Genomic DNA, 21484 nt, shown 5'->3' with positions numbered 1-21484 from the left:
AATCATCTTCTATATTATCTCTGTACATTAGCGACTTTATCACACATCAGACAAAAGTGATGGGTGTAATAAGGTGTAGTTACGGTACGGTGACTACAGTGCGTGGAGACTACTTGAACAAATAGCAGCTAAATGTTAAGCTACGGTATTCTCCCATTCTTTTAACACACAACATTTATGTTCAGTAGTCACTTCATTAGAAGATAACGTTTTACAAATGTTTTGTTCTTTATGGATAATATCACGATATTTACATACATATTATAGGATGGGCATCAAGCAGATTTTTAGGTATGCCAAAATAAAGATCACGTGACAAGTGGGTGAGTGAATACTGATAGAGGGCAGCTTTTGCATGATACAATGCTGTTGCTGAGTTATTAACGAAATGCTCTATTAGGTGGGCTTATCTACAGTGAGGTGATGGACACTGGGATGAAGAAGAGAAAACGACAGGTGGTGGTAGGAAATGCAGAAGGTTTTTTTTTTTAACAATCTGGTAGTCTACCTTGCCTCTGTATATACGAGTTATATGAATATTAAAGAACATGCACCTCAACTTTGACCCATGATAATTTGTACTCATTTGTTCGGAGCATTCATTTGTTAACACTGACTACGTTACGTATCGCTCTTCAGAAAACCAGGTCTCTTCAGGCAGAACATACTGATAGAATCGATAGAATCAAATCGTCTGTTATGAGAAACAAGGCACTGTCAGGGTAACTGTCTTCTGTTTTCTCATCGTTCACTTGGTTATCTCATCATTCACTTGGTCATCTCATCATACACTTGGTCAGCTGATCAATGACTCATTCACTTGGTAATCTGAAAGCGTGGTCTTGATCTGAAACTAGAAAATATTTCTTCCTACATCTATCTGCCATTTCGCGAAACCAAAGCACTCGTGGAAACACAATTGTCTGGTACTATTGTAATTCTTCAACCTTCTCACATATTACAGCATGTTTATTCAAGCATATTCTGAAGGCATTATTCTGCGTAGACTGATAAATTTATACTTTTGTGAAGCCCTGAAATTGGCCAATCCAACCAATGTAGTTTTGCGTCCATCGTCCATCTTGAGCGTCCATCTTGAGCGTCCATCGTCCAATAAGGACGGAAAACGCCAATGGAAATCAATACCTCCTCACTCTATCTTGCATTCATCTTGATTGGGTTTTAGGCTGTGGTCAGGTAGTAGTTCTGGTACATACTAGTGGTCAAACATAGGAGGAGAGTAAATGGAGCAAACCAACTCACCTGCCAACGTGCCTGAGTCACCTGACAAACATTCATAGCGTAACATCACAGCTCAGCAAAAGAGAGAGCTTTCTTTGAATGGACTTCTGTGTTTGATTGTTGTAAGTACTTTTTTGCCCAATGTTTCAGGGCAAGATACAAACTTTCCCAGATGTATACATATGATTATACTGGTACTAACCTGAACTGGGGCTGGGCTGGCCCTTTGGATACATAGGCAGCTCTCCACTGGGCGTCCAGCTTACTGAAAATCCCCCCAGCATACTGAAAACCCACAAGCAAACAAGATGATAAAGTGACGTGTATTTATCAAGCTATTCCCTAAGAAGAAAGTTCTGTATCTGCTTTAAAGTAAAAGGTTCAACAACAGCATAGAATATTGCTTTTTTTTATTCTGTTATAAATCTGTGCTAGTTATGCAACCAGTCAGCAGTAGCATAGAATATCTGTAAATTTTGGTTTCTGTTTGTCAGCTTTCTCCAGGCATTACAACCAGTGAACGGTAACATAGAATAGCTCTGACTTTTGGTTTCTGTTTGTCAGCTTTCTCCTGGCTTTTCAACCAGTCAGCAGTAGGATAGAATACCTGACTTTTGGTTTCTATTATTAGCTTTCTCCTGGCATTTTAACACTCACCAGTAGCATAGAATATCTATAAGTTTTTGTTTCTGTTTATCAGCTTTCTCCTGGCTTTTCCACTAGTCAACAGTAGCATAGAATACCTCTGACTTTTTGGTTTCCGTTTATCAGTTGTCTCCTGGTGTTTCAACCAGTCCACAGTGAATACCTCTGACTTTTTGGTGTCTGTTTATCAGTTTTCTCCAGGCTTTACAGCAAGTCAACAGCTGTGTTGAATAACGGATATGGTTTCTCTTAATCAATGGTACAGTGAACAGTAGCGTGAACAGTAGCGTGAACAGTAGCATGAACAGTGAACAGTAGCATGAATATGTACCTCTTTCGGTTTCTGTTTATCAATTTTCTCTTGATTAAGGCGTAGCTTGGTCAGGTATTTACAGATCTGCTTCATCCGTCTTTGGTCTGAAAAAAGAAATTTATTTATTTATTTATTTATTTATTTGATTGGTGTTTTACGCCGTACTCAAGAATATTTCACTTATATGACGACAACCAGCATTATGGTGGGAGGAAACCGGGCAGAGCCCGGGGGGAAACCCACAACCATCCGCAGGTTGCTGGAAGACCTTCCCACGTACAGCCGGAGAGGAAGCCAGCATGAGCTGGACTTGAACTCACAGCCACTGCACGAAAAAAGGAACAACATTTTAAGGTTTACACAGCCAGCATACTGTCCAGCCAACTATCACATACCAAGAATACTAATTTGGTAGCCTCTGAACATTGAAGCCAATCTCCAAACGTTTACTGTTATTTTAGGACAGAAAAGACCAGAAAGCGCATAGGAGATATGAATTATTTTCAAAGGGCAAGTTAGTTTTACCAGAGACAAAATTACATGTATCTGTGCATTTGACCAAAGCAAGCATTACCTTCCTGTCTTTGAGCATCTTGGTTCCACCTCATCGACCTTTGGTTGTCCCAGATAGATTTCTTAGTCTGACTGAAAAATATAATCTCAGCTATTCCAAAAACATTTGAAGTGCACAGATCCCAGTCAACAAACTCATTTTATACACAAATATTCAAACACTTCAGATGCCCTCATCAAATAATTAAAATGCATACTTGCTTTTTGCCATTATCATCAAATAAAAAAATAAGAATTTATAGTAGAAACTGCAGCCCTATATCACATAATACTATCTAACACACCTCTACATTTTTTATGTCTACTGGTAAACATCTAAAACTTGTAATGTCACTGCAAACCCAATACATGCACTGGTACAAAAAGAAAGTGAAAGCAAACAGGCGTTTTTTTTTACTTACATGTACATGTAGTCTGACGTGGTGAAAACCATGTATGTTACTTGTAATGTAAGGGAACTAACTTTAAATCTTCAACGTTTTCAACGACCAGAGCAATTCTTTTCAGTGGAAGTTATGCATACACTTATTAGGAAAATGACGCTAAAAATGACTTCATGGTGTCATAAAAGATACATGCTTCATAAAACTGTGCAAGGTATTTCTCTACACCTCATAGTTCTCTCAGAATGTTTCAAAATACTGGTGGCAAAGGTTGAAGAATCAGGGTAAATTAAAATATTATGCGCATAGTAAGTGACCAATAGTTACTAAGAAATCAATACTTGTGAACATTTGTTATTGGACATTTGTTGAACTTGTAAAGATGCTCAAAAAAAAACCCATCACAATCTGAACTTTTGCAATCTCAACATTTCACCATGAATCATTTATTCTAGTAAAATCACTCTTGATCTAATAGGCCCCTGGTTAACTGGGTGACTTACTCAAAGGCTGGTGCATCAAGGAGTATAGCTTGAGGGTCGATGGTCACTCTGGACTTCTTAGGGCGAGGCTTCTTCACTGTACAAACACAAGGCGTACACAAGTTTACATACATGTAGAGCACAATGACATGGCATGTTGGATGAAGCCCTTCCATCATCAGAAATTGTGCCACCCAAGTGGCCTGACCCTCGAGTCCCAGATTTTACGGTATACTTGCTACAGTGAATATACATCTGACATAAGAGGGGAGTGCCAGCCACTTGAGTATGCGATAGCCCCCACTCTGTCTCCTCCAAACATCCACAAACTTAACTCCTGAAATGCCGCCTCTGCTTACTGTGTAAATGCTTCTCAGCTGCTTTCGAACTTTGCTTTGTGGCCTCTTTGTATTGCACATTGCTTGCTTTTAGTAACTGTAATTTTATTACTTCAAGGTAATTTTAATAAAGTGATCATGCCCGACATGGTGTTATGAATTACTGGAGAGGGATTCAGATGAGCATAATACATGGTATAGCATGATAACGTCGCTGCCAAAATCCCTGACGCACTGTGGGTCCTATGTTTGTTGTTCATGACCGAGCAGCTCACTGGGGTTAACACATCAGTCAAGGAAATTCCGATTCGAATGAAGGAAACCGTAGTGCCTGGAGTGAACCACTGGTTCAAATCAAGATTTTCGCTTCTACAGCAACAACATTATACATGCACATTACATGAAACTGTGCTAATAAAAAACATGTTTCTGCAGCTCTTCTACACAATAGTGTGCCATAACACAAGTATTGGAAACATTTAGGAAATGTTCTGTTCACAACAGCCCAGGAGTCAAATACAAACTACTGGCCCTGATAGCAACGTTGGGAGAGTGTCCGCTTCGTGAGCGCTTCGTCCGCTTCGTGAGCGGAAGATCCAGAGTCAATCCTGGGTCAAGTCACACCTAAGACCTTACGAGAGGAAGTTGTAACTTCCTCACTTCACGTTCAGCATGAAGGGGAAAGTGCAACAACTGGTTGACCCGTAGCAGTATAATGGCTTCGCCAAGGCAGCTTACTTGCCTTCAGTAAGTCGTTTCAGTGCAGCAGGACTAGATAAGAGCGGTAGAAATACGTCCTGCAACAAGGAGGCACATTACATGCTCTCTATGAATTCCTTCGTCGTCATATAACTGAAACATTGTTCGTTACGACGTTAAACCCCAAGCACTCACTCAAATATGAACTTACATTATGAGAAATTAGGTCAAAAGGTCAGCCATGCTGTCCAGAATGATTGACTAATTGTTCTTAATGCCCAGCTTAAGAATTCTTCACTTATGTAAGCTGTCAGGTTTATAGGTGTCCGAAGTAAACCTGTCCACTGCCATTCAAATGTACCTAACAAACCTAAAAAAGTAGGTCAAAGGTCATTTGTGCCGGCCATATTTATTTTGGGAAGCCCACCAATGAATTCATGCATGAAGTTGAAATGAATTTGACTTGACAGAATAGATGGTGAAATATTGCCTGACAATGTTCACTTTCAATTGGCTTCCTACCGGAAAAAAATAAAAACCTCACAACGATTAAATGGGCATGGAAGTAAAGATAAAGATGTCACAGTAAAAACAGAAAGTCATATTTTATGTTTACCTTTAGGCTGCTCTTCATCTCCCACCTCATCATCACTCTCTCCTATCCCATACTCCTCCAGGTCATAGGTCACTTCCTGCTGAACTGTCAGAGCCTGAAGACGAGGCCTAGGTCGAGGGGTCTGCTGGAAATAAAATATTTAAGAAGTAATGTTTATTATATATTTGATTCATGTTTTAAGCATTCTCAAGAGCTTTTCATTCATGTCAAATCACTCAAGCCTGTTCAATCTGATACTTGCAAGTATTTCTTCTTTCAATTCCCAAATGAGTTCCAAAAAAGATACAAACCCAATCCAAAATCTGCATAAGCCTTAGGTCTCCCTGCTTGTTGTCTTGGGTTTATCAATTCCAAGTAAACATTATTTCAGTCACAGTCACCTTGTGGCTGAACTTGCAGTGCTACCTCACTGGAATTCCATGCTGAAGACATCAGGCAAGTCAAGCATTTGTCATTGTGTCATGAGCACCACAAATGAAAATATCAAGAATATCAGAGAGTCTTTTAAGACGAAACCTTTGAGTTTTGTATTCATAGCACACAAATTTACCTCAGTTTTCTTGACCTTGTTACCCTGTCCACTAGGGGTCTCTGTATCAAACATGGAGGCCAGCAGAGGTATGGTCATCTCCTCATTCCTCAGGTTACTCACAATCTCCTCGTTCTTAAACACGCTGAGTGACTGCTCGCTGAAAATACAGCTTCATGAGTTCATCTGAGTTAACAGTACAGTAACACCAAAGACACCTCCTCGTTCTTAAATATGCTCACAGACTGCTCGCTGAAAATACAGCTTCATGAACACATGTGATCTAACACAGCAGTAAGACCATAGAGATCTCACTGTTCTTAGTGTAACTCTTCAACCTTTTCACATCTTTGCAAGGCGTTTACACAAGTAAATTCCGAGGGCATTATTTTGTGTAGACTGATAAAATTATAATTTTGTGAAGACCTCAAATCCAACCAATGTAGGCCTACATGTAGTTTTGTCTCCAAAATCAAAAATAGGCATTAATTGCACTGAAAGTTGCTGTTTCATATGCAAAAAGGTTGAGGAATTAGGGTAAACACACTGGGTGACTACTCACTGAAAATACAGCTTCATAATTACATCTGGTCTAACAGAGCAGAGGAAATAAATAATTGGGAAAATATAAAGGTGCCCTATTGAATTTGGATCTGGTGAAATAGACAGACGTGCCCCGCATGTAGAAGGCCCCATCACACTGATTTCACATACTTATAGGAATACTTGTTAGTCATAGTCTGATAGTAGCTTGAAAGGTGATATTCATAATCTTCACAGTAGTTCTAAAGGTGATAATCACACAAGTACACGTAACCTTCACAGAAGTTCTAAAGGTGATAATCACACATGTGCATGTAACCTTCACAGCAGTTCTGAAGGTGATATTCATAATCTTCACAGTAGTCCTAAAGGTGATAATCACACAAGTACACGTAACCTTCAAAGCAGTTCTGAAGGTGACATTCATAATCTTCACAGTAGTTCTAAAGGTGATATCCACACATGTACATGTAATCTTCACAGCAGTTCTGAAGGTGATATTCATAATCTTCACAGTAGTTCTAAAGATGATATTCACATCTGTACATGTAATCTTCACAGCAGTTCTGAAGGTGATATTCATAATCTTCACAGCAGTTCTCAAGGTGATATTCATAATCTTCACAGTAGTTCTAAAGGTGATATTCATAATCTTCACAGTAGTTCTCAAGGTGATATTCATAATCTTCACAGTAGTTCTAAAGGTGATATTCATAATCTTCACAGTAGTTCTAAAGGTGATATTCATAACCTTCACAGTAGTTCTAAAGGTGATATTCATAACCTTCACAGTAGTTCTAAAGGTGATATTCATAACCTTCACAGTAGTTCTAAAGGTGATATTCATAATCTTCACAGTAGTTCTAAAGGTGATTTTCATAATATTCAAAATATTAAGCTAGTCAAGTTGGTTCAGAATGCCTGGACTGCTAAGAAATAGAAAACTCTGTCCTTTTAGACTACGGCTGGTAACAATAGGGCTTTGCTTACAAAGTGAAAGTAGATGTAGATCTGCCAATCAGCAAGGCTGAGGTATCTTTATATAAACAGACTGATATTTCCTATGTTAACCATACATAGCCTGGTTCCAACACTGTTACCTATAATGTGAAGACCTTCCTGGAGAGGTTACCAGGAAGGACCTAGAGAGAGACAGACTCTGATATGTGTGACTGTTACCTGGCATCCATTAGTCTTTGGTAAGGGACACAAATAATATCTCTGTGTGACAAGAGGTCGTCGTAGACTGGACTGTGTGGAGAGGTCCCTGCTGCGTCCCCGCTGGAGGCTAGGTTCTCTGTCCCTGGGAGCATCACAATGTGGTCCCTCACTCGACAACCCTGGCAAATACACAACATTTATTTATTTATACAACAGAGGGCAGCATTATCATGATTGTGGTGGGAGAAAACTGAAAAGATTTTCTCATGTACAACCGGAGAGGAAGCTGGCATAAGCTGGACTTGAACTCACAGGTATCACATACATGTAGGTGAGAGGTTCCTGGCTCATTGTGCTTCACTAATGTGCTAACCACTAGGCCATGGAAGCCCCGGAAGCCCCGGACATGACGAAGGTCCCCACACAACATCAAAACAATGTGAGTGTAACGCAACTATTCACTGGAAGGAATATTTTATTGAAACTATTGTGAAAAATACATCAAGATATCACACACTCACCTTATTTTGCTGCGTTGGGTCAAAGCGTAGATTTTTCTGGTGACAGCAAGGATAGGTGCCAATGATGCATGATGGGATACTCTCAGGGTCATTCTCGTAGCGCAGGGGCTCCGGGTGATAACGACAGTGTCCCAGTTCAGAACAGGCAAACGTCTCCCCACACCTGTCACATGACAGGAAGTTGATTGTGCCCCATAGGCGCCAGTACACATCACGCCAGGACTTGAGCTGAGCTTTCTGCTGAAGCAGATATTCGTTGATGTCAAAGGTGGTGTCTCGCACGTGACCATATGTCAGCTTCCCTCTCATGTCTACAGTCATCCTGGAGGAAAGAAACAGATTTGCTGACCATCTCTAACTGATGGTAAAGTTGGAGCCAACTTTTTCAGACACCTTATATCAACATACAGACATGTAAAAATTTACTTAAATATGTATTTACTTAAACTCATGTCAAGGTCAAATACAAATTTTTAATTTGGGCACCTCTTAGCATCCTAATATAATTTCAGGTATTAAGAAACCTAACTTTAATGTCATATATACCAAATTACAGTATCAAAATTACTTATAAATCATTATACTATCAGAGCAAAAGACTATCCTACTTTCTTCTAATTTCTCTCTTCTAAGCCACCTGGTCTGCTCATTTTAGCCAATAACTATGTAATTGTAGCCAGAATACTGGGTTTCTTTTTTCTCACACAGACCACCTTATGAATAACATACTCATATCTTTATGTTGTATAACTGAACCGACACAAAGGCAACAGTTATTCTGTGTTCATGTGGTGAGGAGACATTTTTAATATAAACAGAGATTCAGAAATTAATAAACAAAAGTGTTATTTAATTTACCTGCTAGGCATGCACTTTATTTTCTTCTCTGTTGTCTTAGTCAGGAGTTTCTTGCAGACGGAACATCTGAACAAAATCACAGAATATTTCCTCATATACCTGATTGTTTGCTTAAAGACATACTCAATGGTTTGCATTTATATGATGGCAGTCAGTTTTATGGGTGGAGGAAACCAAGCACCTGGGGCAAACCATCAACCTTTGGTAAATTACTGATGAACTTTTCCACATGCAAGAGCAAATGGTAATATTAGAATCATCAATTGTTCCTTGTCACCAAGGCCCCACAAGTGTCCCAATATGCCAGGTGCTTCACACAAGTGTCCCACCATACCAGGTGCTTCACACAAGTGTTCCACCTTGCCAGGTGCTTTACACAAGTGTCCCACCTTACCACATACTTGACACAAGTGTCCCACCTTACCACATGCTTGACACAAGTGTCCCACCTTACCACATGCTTGACACAAGTGTCCCACCTTACCACATGCTTGACACAAGTGTCCCACCTTACCACATACTTGACACAAGTGTCCCACCTTACCACATACTTGACACAAGTGTCCCAACTTACCACATACTTGACACAAGTGTCCCACCTTACCACATGCTTGACACAAGTGTCCCACCTTACCACATGCTTGACACAAGTGTCCCACCTTACCACATGCTTGACACAAGTGTCCCACCTTACCACATGCTTGACACAAGTGTCCCACCTTACCACATGCCTGGCACAAGTGTCCCACCTTACCACATGCTTGACACAAGTGTCCCACCTTACCACATGCTTGACACAAGTGTCCCACCTTACCACATGCTTGACACAAGTGTCCCACCTTACCACATGCCTGGCACAAGTGTCCCACCTTACCACATGCTTGACACACAATCTTTTTCACATACATGTACAGGTAGTAAAAGTAATTTAAGAACTCTGCCCTTGCTTGAGAATGCAGTTGGATTTTACGATGCATTTTCTGGGAGAGAGTTATATTAACATGTGTATGTCACATATGTGTAAAACATCACAGGAACATGCTTAGGTATTACATGTAGATATGGTTTAAGTTGTGGCATGACAGAAGAACAGATTATCCATGTAAGTAATCAAAGCCATTCAAACAACAAATACACATTCAACTGTACACAGTTATGGCATTCTAAGGACAGGTTGGTAAGCACTGGCTCACACAACAAGTGGTACATACTCACCTGTACAGAGTTGTGGCATTCTCAGGAGAACATGTCGATAAGTAATCTGGCCCAAATAACAGGTACAAACTCATCTTTACAGAGTTGTGGCATGTTCAGGAGAACATGTCGATAAGTAATCTGTCCCAAACAACAGGTACATACTCATCTATACAGAGTTGTGGCATTCTAAGGACAACATGTCGATAAGTAATCTGTCCCAAACAACAGGTACAAACTCATCTATACAGAGTTGTGGCATTCTCAGGAGAACATGTCGATAAGTAATCTGTCCCAAACAACAGGTACATACTCATCTATACAGAGTTGTGGCATTCTAAGGACAACATGTCGATAAGTAATCTGTCCCAAACAACAGGTACAAACTCACCTGTACAGAGTTGTGGCATTCTCAGGAGAACATGTCGATAAGTAATCTGTCCCAAACAACAGGTACAAACTCATCTATACAGAGTTGTGGCATTCTCAGGAGAACATGTCGATAAATAATCTGGCCCAAATAACTCATCTGTGCAGAGTTGTGGCATTCTAAGGACAACATGTTGTTAAGTAATCTGTCCCAAACAACAGGTCCATACTCACCTGTGCAGAGTTGTGGCATTCTCAGGAGAACATGTCATTAAGTAATCTGGCCCAAACAACAGGTACATACTCACCTGTACAGAGTTGTGGCATTCTCAGGAGAACAGGCGATAGGTAATCTGGCTCAAACAACAGGTACATACTCACCTGTACAGAGTTGTGGCATTCTCAGGAGAACAGGTTGATAAGTAATCTGGCTCAAACAACTTTTCAATTTTCTTTGCAAACAGCTTACTGTTGGGGAAAGCAAAGGTATGTTTATTGTACAAATGCTTGGATTTTTACATTGTCATCAACATTTCAACCCAAGAACACTCATTGTGTAAACAACCCAAGAACAGTTGTTGCATAAACCAAAAGAACACCCATTCTATAAAAAAGAGCACCCGTTTATAAACCAACCTTGAATATTCATTCTATAAACCAAACCTTGAACAATTATTCTATAAACAAACCAGAGCACTCATTCCACAAACCAATCACAGAACACCCAGTCTACAAACCAGCCCCAGAACACCTAGTCTACAAACCAACCCCACAACATCCAGTCTACAATCCAACCCCAGAACACCCATCCTACAAACTAACCCCAGAACACTCAGTCTACAAACCAACCCCAGAACACTCAGTCTACAAACCAACCCCACAACACCCAGTCTACAAACCAACCCCAGAAAACCCAGTCTACAAACCAACCCCACAACACCCAGTCTACTAAGCAACCCCACAACACCCAGTCTACAAACCAACACCAGAACACCCAGCCTACAAACCAACCCCAGACCATCCAGTCTACAAACCAACCCCACAACACCCAGTCTACAAACCAACACCACAACATCCAGTCTACAAACCAACACCATAACACTCAGTCTACAAACCAACATCAGAACACCCAGTCTACAAACCAACCCCAGAACACCCAGTCTACAAACCAGCCCCACAACACTCAGTCTTTAAACCAACCCTAGAAAACCCAGTCTACAAACCAACACCCACAACACCCAGTCTGTAAACCAACCCCCAAAAAAGCCAGTCTACAAATCAACACCAGAACACCCAGTCTACAAACCGACACCAGAAAACCCAGTCTACACACCAGCCCCAGAACACACAACCTACAAACCAGCCCCAGAACACCCAGCCTGCAAACCAACCCCACAACACCCAATCTACAAACCAACCCCACAACACTCAGTCTTTAAACCAACCCCACAACATTCAGTCTTTAAACCAACCCCAGAAAACCCAGTCTACAAACCAACCCCACAACACCCAGTCTACAAACCAACACCACAACACTCAGTCTACAAACCAACACCAGAACACTCAGTCTACAAACCAACCCCACAACATCCAGTCTACAATCCAACCCCAGAACACCCATCCTACAAACTAACCCCACAACACCCAGTCTACAAACAAACCTCACAACACCCAGTCTACAAACCAACCCCAAAACACCTAGTCTACAAACCAACCCCACAACACCCAGTCTACAAACCAACACCACAACATCCAGTCTACAAACCAACACCATAACACTCAGTCTACAAACCAACACCACAACACCCAGTCTACAAACCAACCCCAGAAAACCCAGTCTACAAACCAACCCCAAAACACCCAGTCTACAAACCAACACCACAACACCTAGTCTACAAACCAACACCACAACATCCAGTCTACAATCCAACCCCAGAACACCCATCCTACAAACTAACCCCACAACACCCAGTCTACAAACAAACCTCACAACACTCAGTCTACAAACCAACCCCAAAAAACCTAGTCTACAAACCAGCACCACAACATCCAGTCTACAAACCAGCCCCAGAACACACAACCTACAAACCAACCCCAGAACACCCAGCCTACAAACCAACCCCACAACACCCAGTCTAAAAACCAACCCCAGAACACCCAGTCTACAAACCAACAGCATAACACCCATCCTCCTAACCAACCCCACAACACCCAGTCTACAAACCAGCCCCAGAACACACAACCTACAAACCAACCCCAGAACACCCAGCCTAAAAACCAACCCCACAACACCCAGTCTACAAACCAACCCCACAACACCCAGTCTACAAACCAACCCCACAACACTCAGTCTTTAAACCAACCCCAGAAAACCCAGTCTACAAACCAGCCCCAGAACACACAACCTACAAACCAACCCCAGAACACCCAGCCTACAACCCAACCCCACAACACCCAGCCTACAAACCAACCCCAGAACACTCAGTCTACAAACCAACCCCACAACACTCAGTCTTTAAACCAACCCCAGAAAACCCAGTCTACAAACCAACCCCAAAACACCCAGTCTACAAACCAACACCACAACACCCAATCTACAAACCAACACCAGAACACCCAGTCTATAAACCAGATTAGGAACAACACCCTTCTATAAACGAGCCCCAGAACATAAGTTCTAAACCCACCCACAAAAAAACCCATTCAATAAACCAACCCAAAATCATTGTCTCAAAAATGACCACAGAAAACATATTCTATTTACCGACCTCTGAACACTCATTCTATTAACCCACCCCAGATCACATATTTTATAAACCCAGCCCAAAACGCACATTTTACCATAATCCGACCCCATAAAACTCAGTCTCTGACCTTTTGAACTTGTCCTTCCTGTCCTTGACCTCATCTGCCTCACTGTGAGTAAATAATTCGGCAATCCTGAGAACGTGAACAACATTCTCTATATATATAAACATACATAACTGTATCCTCACAGCGATAAATCTGCATGTTTCAATGCAGCTGTTATATTTATAATTCCTCCATCTATACTGAATATCTACTTCCTCACCTAACACTATCTTGGGAATTCATGAAAAGAAGAGTGCTTAGCTATAGCTACAGCATTCACATTGTTTTCTAATGATTATTTTCTGGCAACAACTTTACAGTGCTTTGTTTCACACTGGTTTGAAAATGTGCCAACATTTCCATTGTGCTGTTGCGTTGGAATAAGACATCAGACATGATGCCTCACTAAATTACATGGCTAGTACACTCAGAGAACAAAACACCAAGCACTTGGTCAGTTTTCTTTTGCCGAGTACCAAGAAGGAATTACCAAGATTGACAAATTTTAAGTATAAGGCAAGACAAAACTTGACTCTCCTTCTTGTTGTGTGGTGAAAGCTCTAATCTGATTATAAAACGAAAAAAAGGCTTAAAAATGCTGAAAAATGAAGTATGGTCAGATGACTGACCATTAAACACTGTCTAGGAAAATAGTTTGATTTATTTTTTAACCAACTTAAAATGCAATTAAAACACAGGATTCTATGGTGGTCTGTTGGGACCAGGAGGGTATCAGTGATGTCACAGCAGTATTTTTGACTTGAAATAGTTTGTTTTAAGGTCCATTTGTTGAACGCATTCATAGCTGTAAATGGTGATGCACTTTGAATGACGAAATATAGCAATCTATGTGTGTCAAGAGGCTCAAAGCTGAAGTTGCGTTGAAGTTGTGCCAATATGGTAAGAAAAGACCACAGTAGAATCCAAAGTTTTAAATGAATTCCACTAGGTCAAAAAATATTCTAAAAAATAAATCAAACTATTTTCCTAAACAATATTTAATGGTCTTTCATCTGACATGTACTTCATGCTAGTGCATGTGTTCTTTGCCTTTAATGCAAAAAAAAAAAACAGAGACACAAAATATGTCAGATTTTGTTCACTGTATGTGTGCAAATATGTCAGATTTTGTTCACTGTATGTGTGCAAGTCGCAATTTCTGTTATTACAAATCTTGCTATCATTGTGGTTCATCTTCAACATAAATCCACAAAGAGGCAAGTCACAGTTTGTGTTAATGCTAATCTTGGTATTCATCCTATATGTACAAGTGGTATAACTACCAGGAGTCACAGCACAATTTCGGTATATTATGAACAGTTGCATACCTGGACACAAGCTTGTCGTTGATACAGTTCATGTTACAAGGTGTGGCTACGATGGCTGACATATGGCGGTGGCAGAACTCTACACACTCTGACACCTGTCAATCAAACAAACATGAATGAATGAATGAAAATACCTGTCAAACATCCATGTACAGGCAATAGAGGAATTACTGTTTAACACCACATTTTCACACTCTATACAACTTCCTACAGTACAAAGTCACAATACAGACTACAGAGACCTGGCTATAACAAAGACATCAAACAAGAATAATGTTTCACTGATTAATTCTTAACTTAAAACCTCTTCCTATGGAGCCTATATAAGATCAGACAGTTCCACGTCATGACAGTGACTGATGTATCCTGGAGACGCCTCAGCTTGCCTGGTATAAAACCGCTAACCAGCGTACATCACAAACATGACATGTTAGACAAAACAAAAACCCTATATGACCAAAAATTTTGCCCACAAAAGCACATTTTTAGAGCCAAATAAACATCACAAAATATTATTTTGGTGCTGAAACTTACAATTTTCCTGCAGAATATCATCCAGTGATCTGAACAAACCTGAAATCACCTTTCTAAAATCAACTCTCAGAATCAGGAAAAATAGGCAAGATGGCCATTTAGGGTATTTATGATCCAAAAAATAACTGATCAGATTTTCTGATTTTGGCTGAAATGTGTCTGATCATATTTATCTACACTCTGTTTCTTTTTTTTTGATTGTTGTCTACATAGGGAATTAGATTTTTGGTGAAGGAAGCTGGCTTGCCTAGTGTAAACCACTGCCTTTCACAAGGTACCTAAAAACCCTCCTGGCATTATGCAGAGCAAAAGCTGAACCTATGAAACGTCCTTAGAACCTACAACTTTATTGGCCGATGGCTGCCAATAGCCTGCAGCAAGGCTGGAGGAGTCCCTTCATGCTAAGTAATGCTTCAGATAACCTATTTAATAATTAATGAACAAGTGCATGAACCCAAAAAAAGTTAATGTAGAAACTAGTACTAAGACATATAAGTACAATCAGATGTCTTGTCAAACTCTGCGTACTTCTTAAATAATCAAAGCAGGCCCATACTTTTTATTTATTTGATTTGGTTGTTGTTTTTTGGTGTCTTTAAAGATATTTCACTGGTACATTTCTCGGGTGGATGGGATCAAAAACCCATCGCAAACCTCGTAACTTGAATTAGCAGCAAAACCGCACAGAGCTGGATTTGAACCCAATCTCTTTAGTTTTGGGCAACTTGTCTTGATGAGTAATAAATCGGCCAAACATTCACATGATAACACTGACATTATTTCACCCATATCTTGGGGATTAAGTACTACAGTTAACAAGACATCACACGTACCAGCGCATCCATCTTGAGGAAATCTGAGGAAATGAGAATCGACACCACATTGCTGGCCTCTGGAATACAAACACAAATACATGTAGTGATGTTCAGAAAGACAGAGTGTAGTTCGCCATATATTCTTGTGAAGGGTGCTTCATAAGAACCTACAATGATATGTATTTATTTCTTTAATAGGTGTTTTACGCCGTACTCAAGAATATTTCATTTATACGATAGCAGCTAACATTATGGTGGGAGGAAACTGGGTAGATTACAGACATATAGCTGGATCTTTAATTGTACAGCAAGGGTGCATGTTAAGACCACTTACTCTGATATATATACATTTATCTCCCATTACCAGTCTGTCAAACCCACAATAAACTTTCATTTATGAAAGGTCTACGCTACACGTCACACCATGTACGGTGTCCAAAGAGCAGACACAAGAACTGCCTTTACTGCCATGGCTTCAAATGTTTCTCAACTTCTACTTCAGTACAGAGCAGTTTGCAACAGATGAGCAACACAACGACATCGGTATATTAAGATTCATGGTCCAATTTGTAAAAATCATGGACAGTTAGGTTACATAAATGGGCTAAAGTTCTATTTTTGAAATAGCGTGGTGTCATTAAAAAACTTCTAGCCAAAAAACATATGTTAACTGAATAACACTAATAGTGCTAAAGATTGGCGCAAATTACAAATGTCTGGCTCTCATAGTATTAGATTTACAGGTAACTGAAACCGCAATCACCAGCTCGAAATACACGAGAGTACATCGCAGTTTTAATATTCCAAGGAAGAAAATAGTCTTCCAGATTTCACCTTGGAAGCCTTAAAAAAAACAAACAGGTAAACTGCATTCATATGTTTTCCATTTTAAGGTATTATACCTCAACCGTTTCGCATACGAAAGACCAATCTTCACACACACTTATAATTATATTTTGGAAACGAACCTGCATTGACTGGATTTGGACGTCAGCGATTCAAAAAAAGAGTATAATCTTGTCATTCTGCACAGAATAATACCGTCAGAATATGCTTGAAACCACATCTTGTAAACATGCACAAAGGTGTTATAATATTATACAAACCCAACAGACCGTATGGTAATGTACCTAATTTGGGTGGGTCCTTCACTTCCTTTGTGCCGCGTTTCACATATTTCATCAGCCAATCAAATATCTGCACATCACAGTGCACGGAGATGTCCACTTCCTCCCAGCGCTGGGCATCTGTGGACAGGTACTCGGCAAAATACTGCATTTCCTTCACTAACAGGTCCCGCGAGCACTGGAAATCCTGCTTCACTGTCAACGTACAAACGGGAGAAAATACCATACATAACAATTATTTGGTATTCATTTATATCTATTTGTATATTCTCATAAAATATGCACCTTATTCTTTTATGCACTTAGTTTTACTCTTTCCAGTTTTTCATACCATTTTGCTCTTGTATATATATACTCATGCAATGGACCATTATACTGAAATGTCTCAACAAGGCGGATAAATTCTCCTTCTTTTATCGCCACGACAACCATCGTTCCCACACGTCATTTGTTGGAAACATTTATATTAGCCAAACAGCTCAGGAAATCTTCAACCTTTTCAACCACTAAAGAACTTTCTTCAATGGAATTTATGCATTGAATTATTATGAAAATGACGCTAAAAATGATTTCTTTGTGTCATTAGAGATGCAAGCTTCTTAAAACTGTGCAAATTATTTCTTTACACCCAATAGTTCTCTCAGAATGTTACAAAACATTGGTTGCAGAGGTGAGTGAAAAGGTTGAAAAATTAGGGTGGGTCACAGACCCCTAATATTCTTTTCTATAAATAGGATATTGGTAAAATGGGATCATATGCTACTGGAAAAATGTAAGCATAAGCCCAAAATTGTATTTATTTATTTATTTATTTGATTGGTGCTTTACGCCATACTCAAGAATATTTCACTTATACGACGGCGGCCGGCATTATGGTGGGTGGAAACCCACGACCATCCGCAGGTTGCTGGCAGACCTTCACACTTACAGCCGGAGAGAAAGCCAGCATGAGCTGGACTTGAACTCACAGCGACCGCATTGGTGAGAGGCTCCTGGGTCATTACGCTGCGCTAGCGCGCTAACCGACTGAGCCACAGAGGCCCCTCCCAAAATTGTAATACTTTATGATCTTTCTTTGCCAATAAAAATGCAAATTGAGTGAAATTTTGTGTCAAACATAGTACTTACAGTTTTTAGCTTCATCACACACATGGATAACCATGACAGGCCTGTATGAACAGAAAGTACAATATGCAAGCTTTCACTTCCAAACAAGCCCAGAAAAAAAAACAAGAGATAAAAATTCATACGCATAATTAAATTTATGATAATGGTGATGTTTATTACGGACAGAGGAAACCCCTCAGTCCCAGGGGCAAACCATGATATCTCACTCAGAACCTGTACACACTTCCCATACTAAGGTGATAGACAATTCCTGCGTGTGATCTCTTGGGTAACAGGTTTAGTACTAATATGCATGGACTGAGTAACTGGAGCTTAATGCTACACTCAAGCATGTCAAGAATGACACATGGGTCATATTTCTATATGGCTGGAGAACACATCTCAAAGCTTTGAAGAAACAATTGCCCTCTGCAAGCGACTTGCTGATTCTGACAGACCAAGGCTGTTTCTTGATGGGAACATATGACGGTCTTAAGGTTAGGGCCATCTTAAGTCGCTAAGATTTACCACCATTTGTCACCATTTCTCAAAGCAGACCTAAATCATCGCCAGGGGGGAAATTTGGCGCCTACTTATCTAGGTGGTATAAATTCATTCGTTACAATGAAAACCTGCAAATATAATGACAAATGTGGTCCCCAGGCACCACAATAAAAGTCAGGCAAAACTTTATGAACTTTGTAGTGTTTATGGCCGATTATGACACATGAGTGACTGCCAATACATATATCATTGTATGCCGAAAAGTGGCTGGCAAGCAACATGGCAACCAGTGTAGGCAGACATGTTGTAAACAGAACTCAGTGTCATTAAAGAACACTGCCGCCCGGCCACAGGACTTTCACTAGCTTGCTACAGAAAATGAACAAGAGAAGGTTTTGCATGCATAACCACCATTCGCCAGTGCTTATGTTCTTCTCTCTACATCAGTGCTTCTACATTTTATTGCCTTTTCTCACTGAAGTTCTAGTTTTTGTCTAAAACTAGGTCACTAATAGGTGATATAAGTTATGCCTTAATACCAGTCCTTCATAAATACACTACGCCGTAAAGTTGACACTTTTGTCAAACATGCAGCAATAGTTTAGAACCAACACAGTAAATCTGACACTTTAGGTAACTGAGCCAGTGAAGGTCCCTTTGAATAATGTAGTCAAAAACATAATGACTTACCCATGGTCTCTGATGGAAGTCTTCAATGATGTCACCTGAAGTCGAGAGAATACAGAGAAAACATTAACTCCGTTACACAATCCAGACTAGTGACCCGAGTATTCTAAACAAGCTTCCTACTTTCTGACTGCTCAGCAAGATTTATATTAACATTTAATTAACTTCCAAAACTTAAAATAAATCTGGTGAAAAAACTATAGTGTATAAAATAGTACTTTTTTATGCTTTTGCAGATGAAACATATTCATGCTATGTTCTAAATTGTCTTCAGACATGTAAATATATGTATTTGCTGCTTCTTACTGCAAGAATAATGATTCCATATTAAGATATACCACAAAATCACGGAACAGGCTAAGAATCAATTCCTTCATGGATCCACCCACAATCCTATCCTCTCCCACAAACATGAAATAAGAAATCGAGCACCACATCCATTATCCTCTTAGTGACACGTAGATTATACGTCCTCACCTTTCCCATGTCACCGGCCTCTCCTTTTCCACCAGCTGTAAATAAAATAACACTCTACATCAACACAGTTATGTTTATTCAAATGCTTATACAACCTAATCATACATTTTTTAAAAATAGAATACAACCTCACAGTGTTTAGTTAAAAACTACTTGCATTTGTTGCTTGTCATTTTTAAGGAGCAAATACATTTTGTGTAATTCACTGAAACCTTAGTAACAGTGGGCAACGGCTGAACATGACACAGATACCAGCTTGACAGAAATGATTTACTTCCTGTATTTACTTATCCTATTTTTTGTAATGCCTGCAGAGAATCTTTGCTTAAAGACATGTAAAAAAATTTTACTATGCCATAGGGCGATTGGTGAAGGAGTGTTTTGTGAAGAAAGTTTTAACTTGTATCAGTGTTTAAACACTTTCTGTTTCAGTCAGAAAATAGGTCAAAGGTCAGTTTTGGTGAGACTGTGGTGGTAATGGTGTGGCATAAGACATAGTATAAACAATGCTCTTATTGTACCCGCTTAGAGAAATGGGAGTACCTCTGTAAAATACTACCAAACAGCATTCACTAGTGGATCAGTGAAATATTTCACTGATAATGACAAAAATTAAATCCTGCGGCTTAAAGATAGTTGAGAGATAGAAAAAAACAACGACAAAGAGTCAAAGTCATAGCCTGTGGTTGATTAATTAACACCATAACATTTATTTTAACTACCCTAATTCCTCAACCTTTTCACATATGAAAAAGCACCTTTGAGTGGATTTTTGCACATTTGATTTTAGAGACAAAACTACATTGGTTGGATTGGCCAGCGTCGGAGCTTTACAAAAAGAATAATTTTATCAGTCAACATAGAATAATGCTTTCAAAATATGCTTGAATAAACACCTTGCAAACATACAAAAACATACATGTCACTATGTAAGAATTAGAATTAGTTAGAATAAAACCCTAAATGAAGTAAACTGACAAGAGGTCGTACTTCACTGGTTACGTGTGACCATTTGCCAATTATGACACTTTTACCGATGGTCTGGTTTTACTCTCTATGCTGTACGTCTTTTTCATTAGTAAGATTTTATACATCGCAAACCTCTACACTTGGAGAAGTCAGCAGCAGATTTTGAGGCTGTGACGGCTCCTCGGTTACCGATCCGGTACTGGAGGATACAAGAAAACTACTCTTGGTAAAAATTTACACAGCAAACCTTTAGATTTGGAGAAGTTAGAAGCAGATTTTGAGACTGTGACGGCTCCTCGGTTACCGATCTGGTACTGGAGGATACAAGAAAACTACTCTTGGTAAAAATTTACACAGCAAACCTTTAGATTTGGAGAAGTTAGAAGCAGATTTTGAGACTGTGACGGCTCCTCGGTTACCGATCTGGTACTGGAGGATACAAGAAAACTACTCTTGGTAAAAATTTACACAGCAAACCTTTAGATTTGGAGAAGTTAGAAGCAGATTTTGAGGCTGTGACGGCTCCTACACTTGGAAAAAATTTACACAGCAAACCTTTAGATTTGGAGAAGTTAGAAGCAGATTTTGAGACTGTGACGGCTCCTCGGTTACCGATC

General features: G+C 39.7%; 1 protein-coding gene across 1 annotated transcript; it reads right to left on the bottom strand.

The window, feature by feature from the left end:
- Positions 1-325: 325 nt before the first annotated feature.
- On the bottom strand, positions 326-21142 carry LOC135476504 (SANT and BTB domain regulator of class switch recombination-like). Its single transcript, XM_064756540.1, has 19 exons — positions 21115-21142; positions 19899-19933; positions 19425-19459; positions 18252-18292; positions 17127-17318; positions 16015-16073; positions 14648-14742; positions 13341-13406; positions 10848-10934; positions 8904-8969; positions 8046-8367; positions 7543-7703; positions 5842-5980; positions 5292-5415; positions 3660-3735; positions 2775-2845; positions 2219-2304; positions 1445-1527; positions 326-853 (listed from the first exon to the last, which is right to left on the bottom strand). Exons 2-19 carry the CDS (start codon positions 19905-19907, stop codon positions 817-819), a joined length of 1749 nt encoding a protein of 582 aa, XP_064612610.1. The 5' UTR covers positions 19908-19933; positions 21115-21142; the 3' UTR covers positions 326-816.
- Between the last annotated feature and the right edge of the window lie 342 nt (positions 21143-21484).

Source organism: Liolophura sinensis, chromosome 10 (genome assembly GCF_032854445.1).
Source record: "Liolophura sinensis isolate JHLJ2023 chromosome 10, CUHK_Ljap_v2, whole genome shotgun sequence".
NCBI lineage: Eukaryota > Metazoa > Mollusca > Polyplacophora > Chitonida > Chitonidae > Liolophura > Liolophura sinensis.
This window is presented reverse-complemented; position numbering and strand designations above follow the sequence as displayed.

What these genes read in the sequence shown, in the direction of transcription:
- LOC135476504 (XM_064756540.1), bottom strand. An exon ending in CTTGATGCACCAGCCTTTGA is followed by an intron (nt 2,846 to 3,659) that starts GTAAGTCACCCA and finishes TATATTTTTCAG; the next exon opens with TCAGACTAAGAAATCTATCT. An exon ending in CCAGCCCAGCCCCAGTTCAG is followed by an intron (nt 854 to 1,444) that starts GTTAGTACCAGT and finishes AATATTTTCTAG; the next exon opens with TTTCAGATCAAGACCACGCT.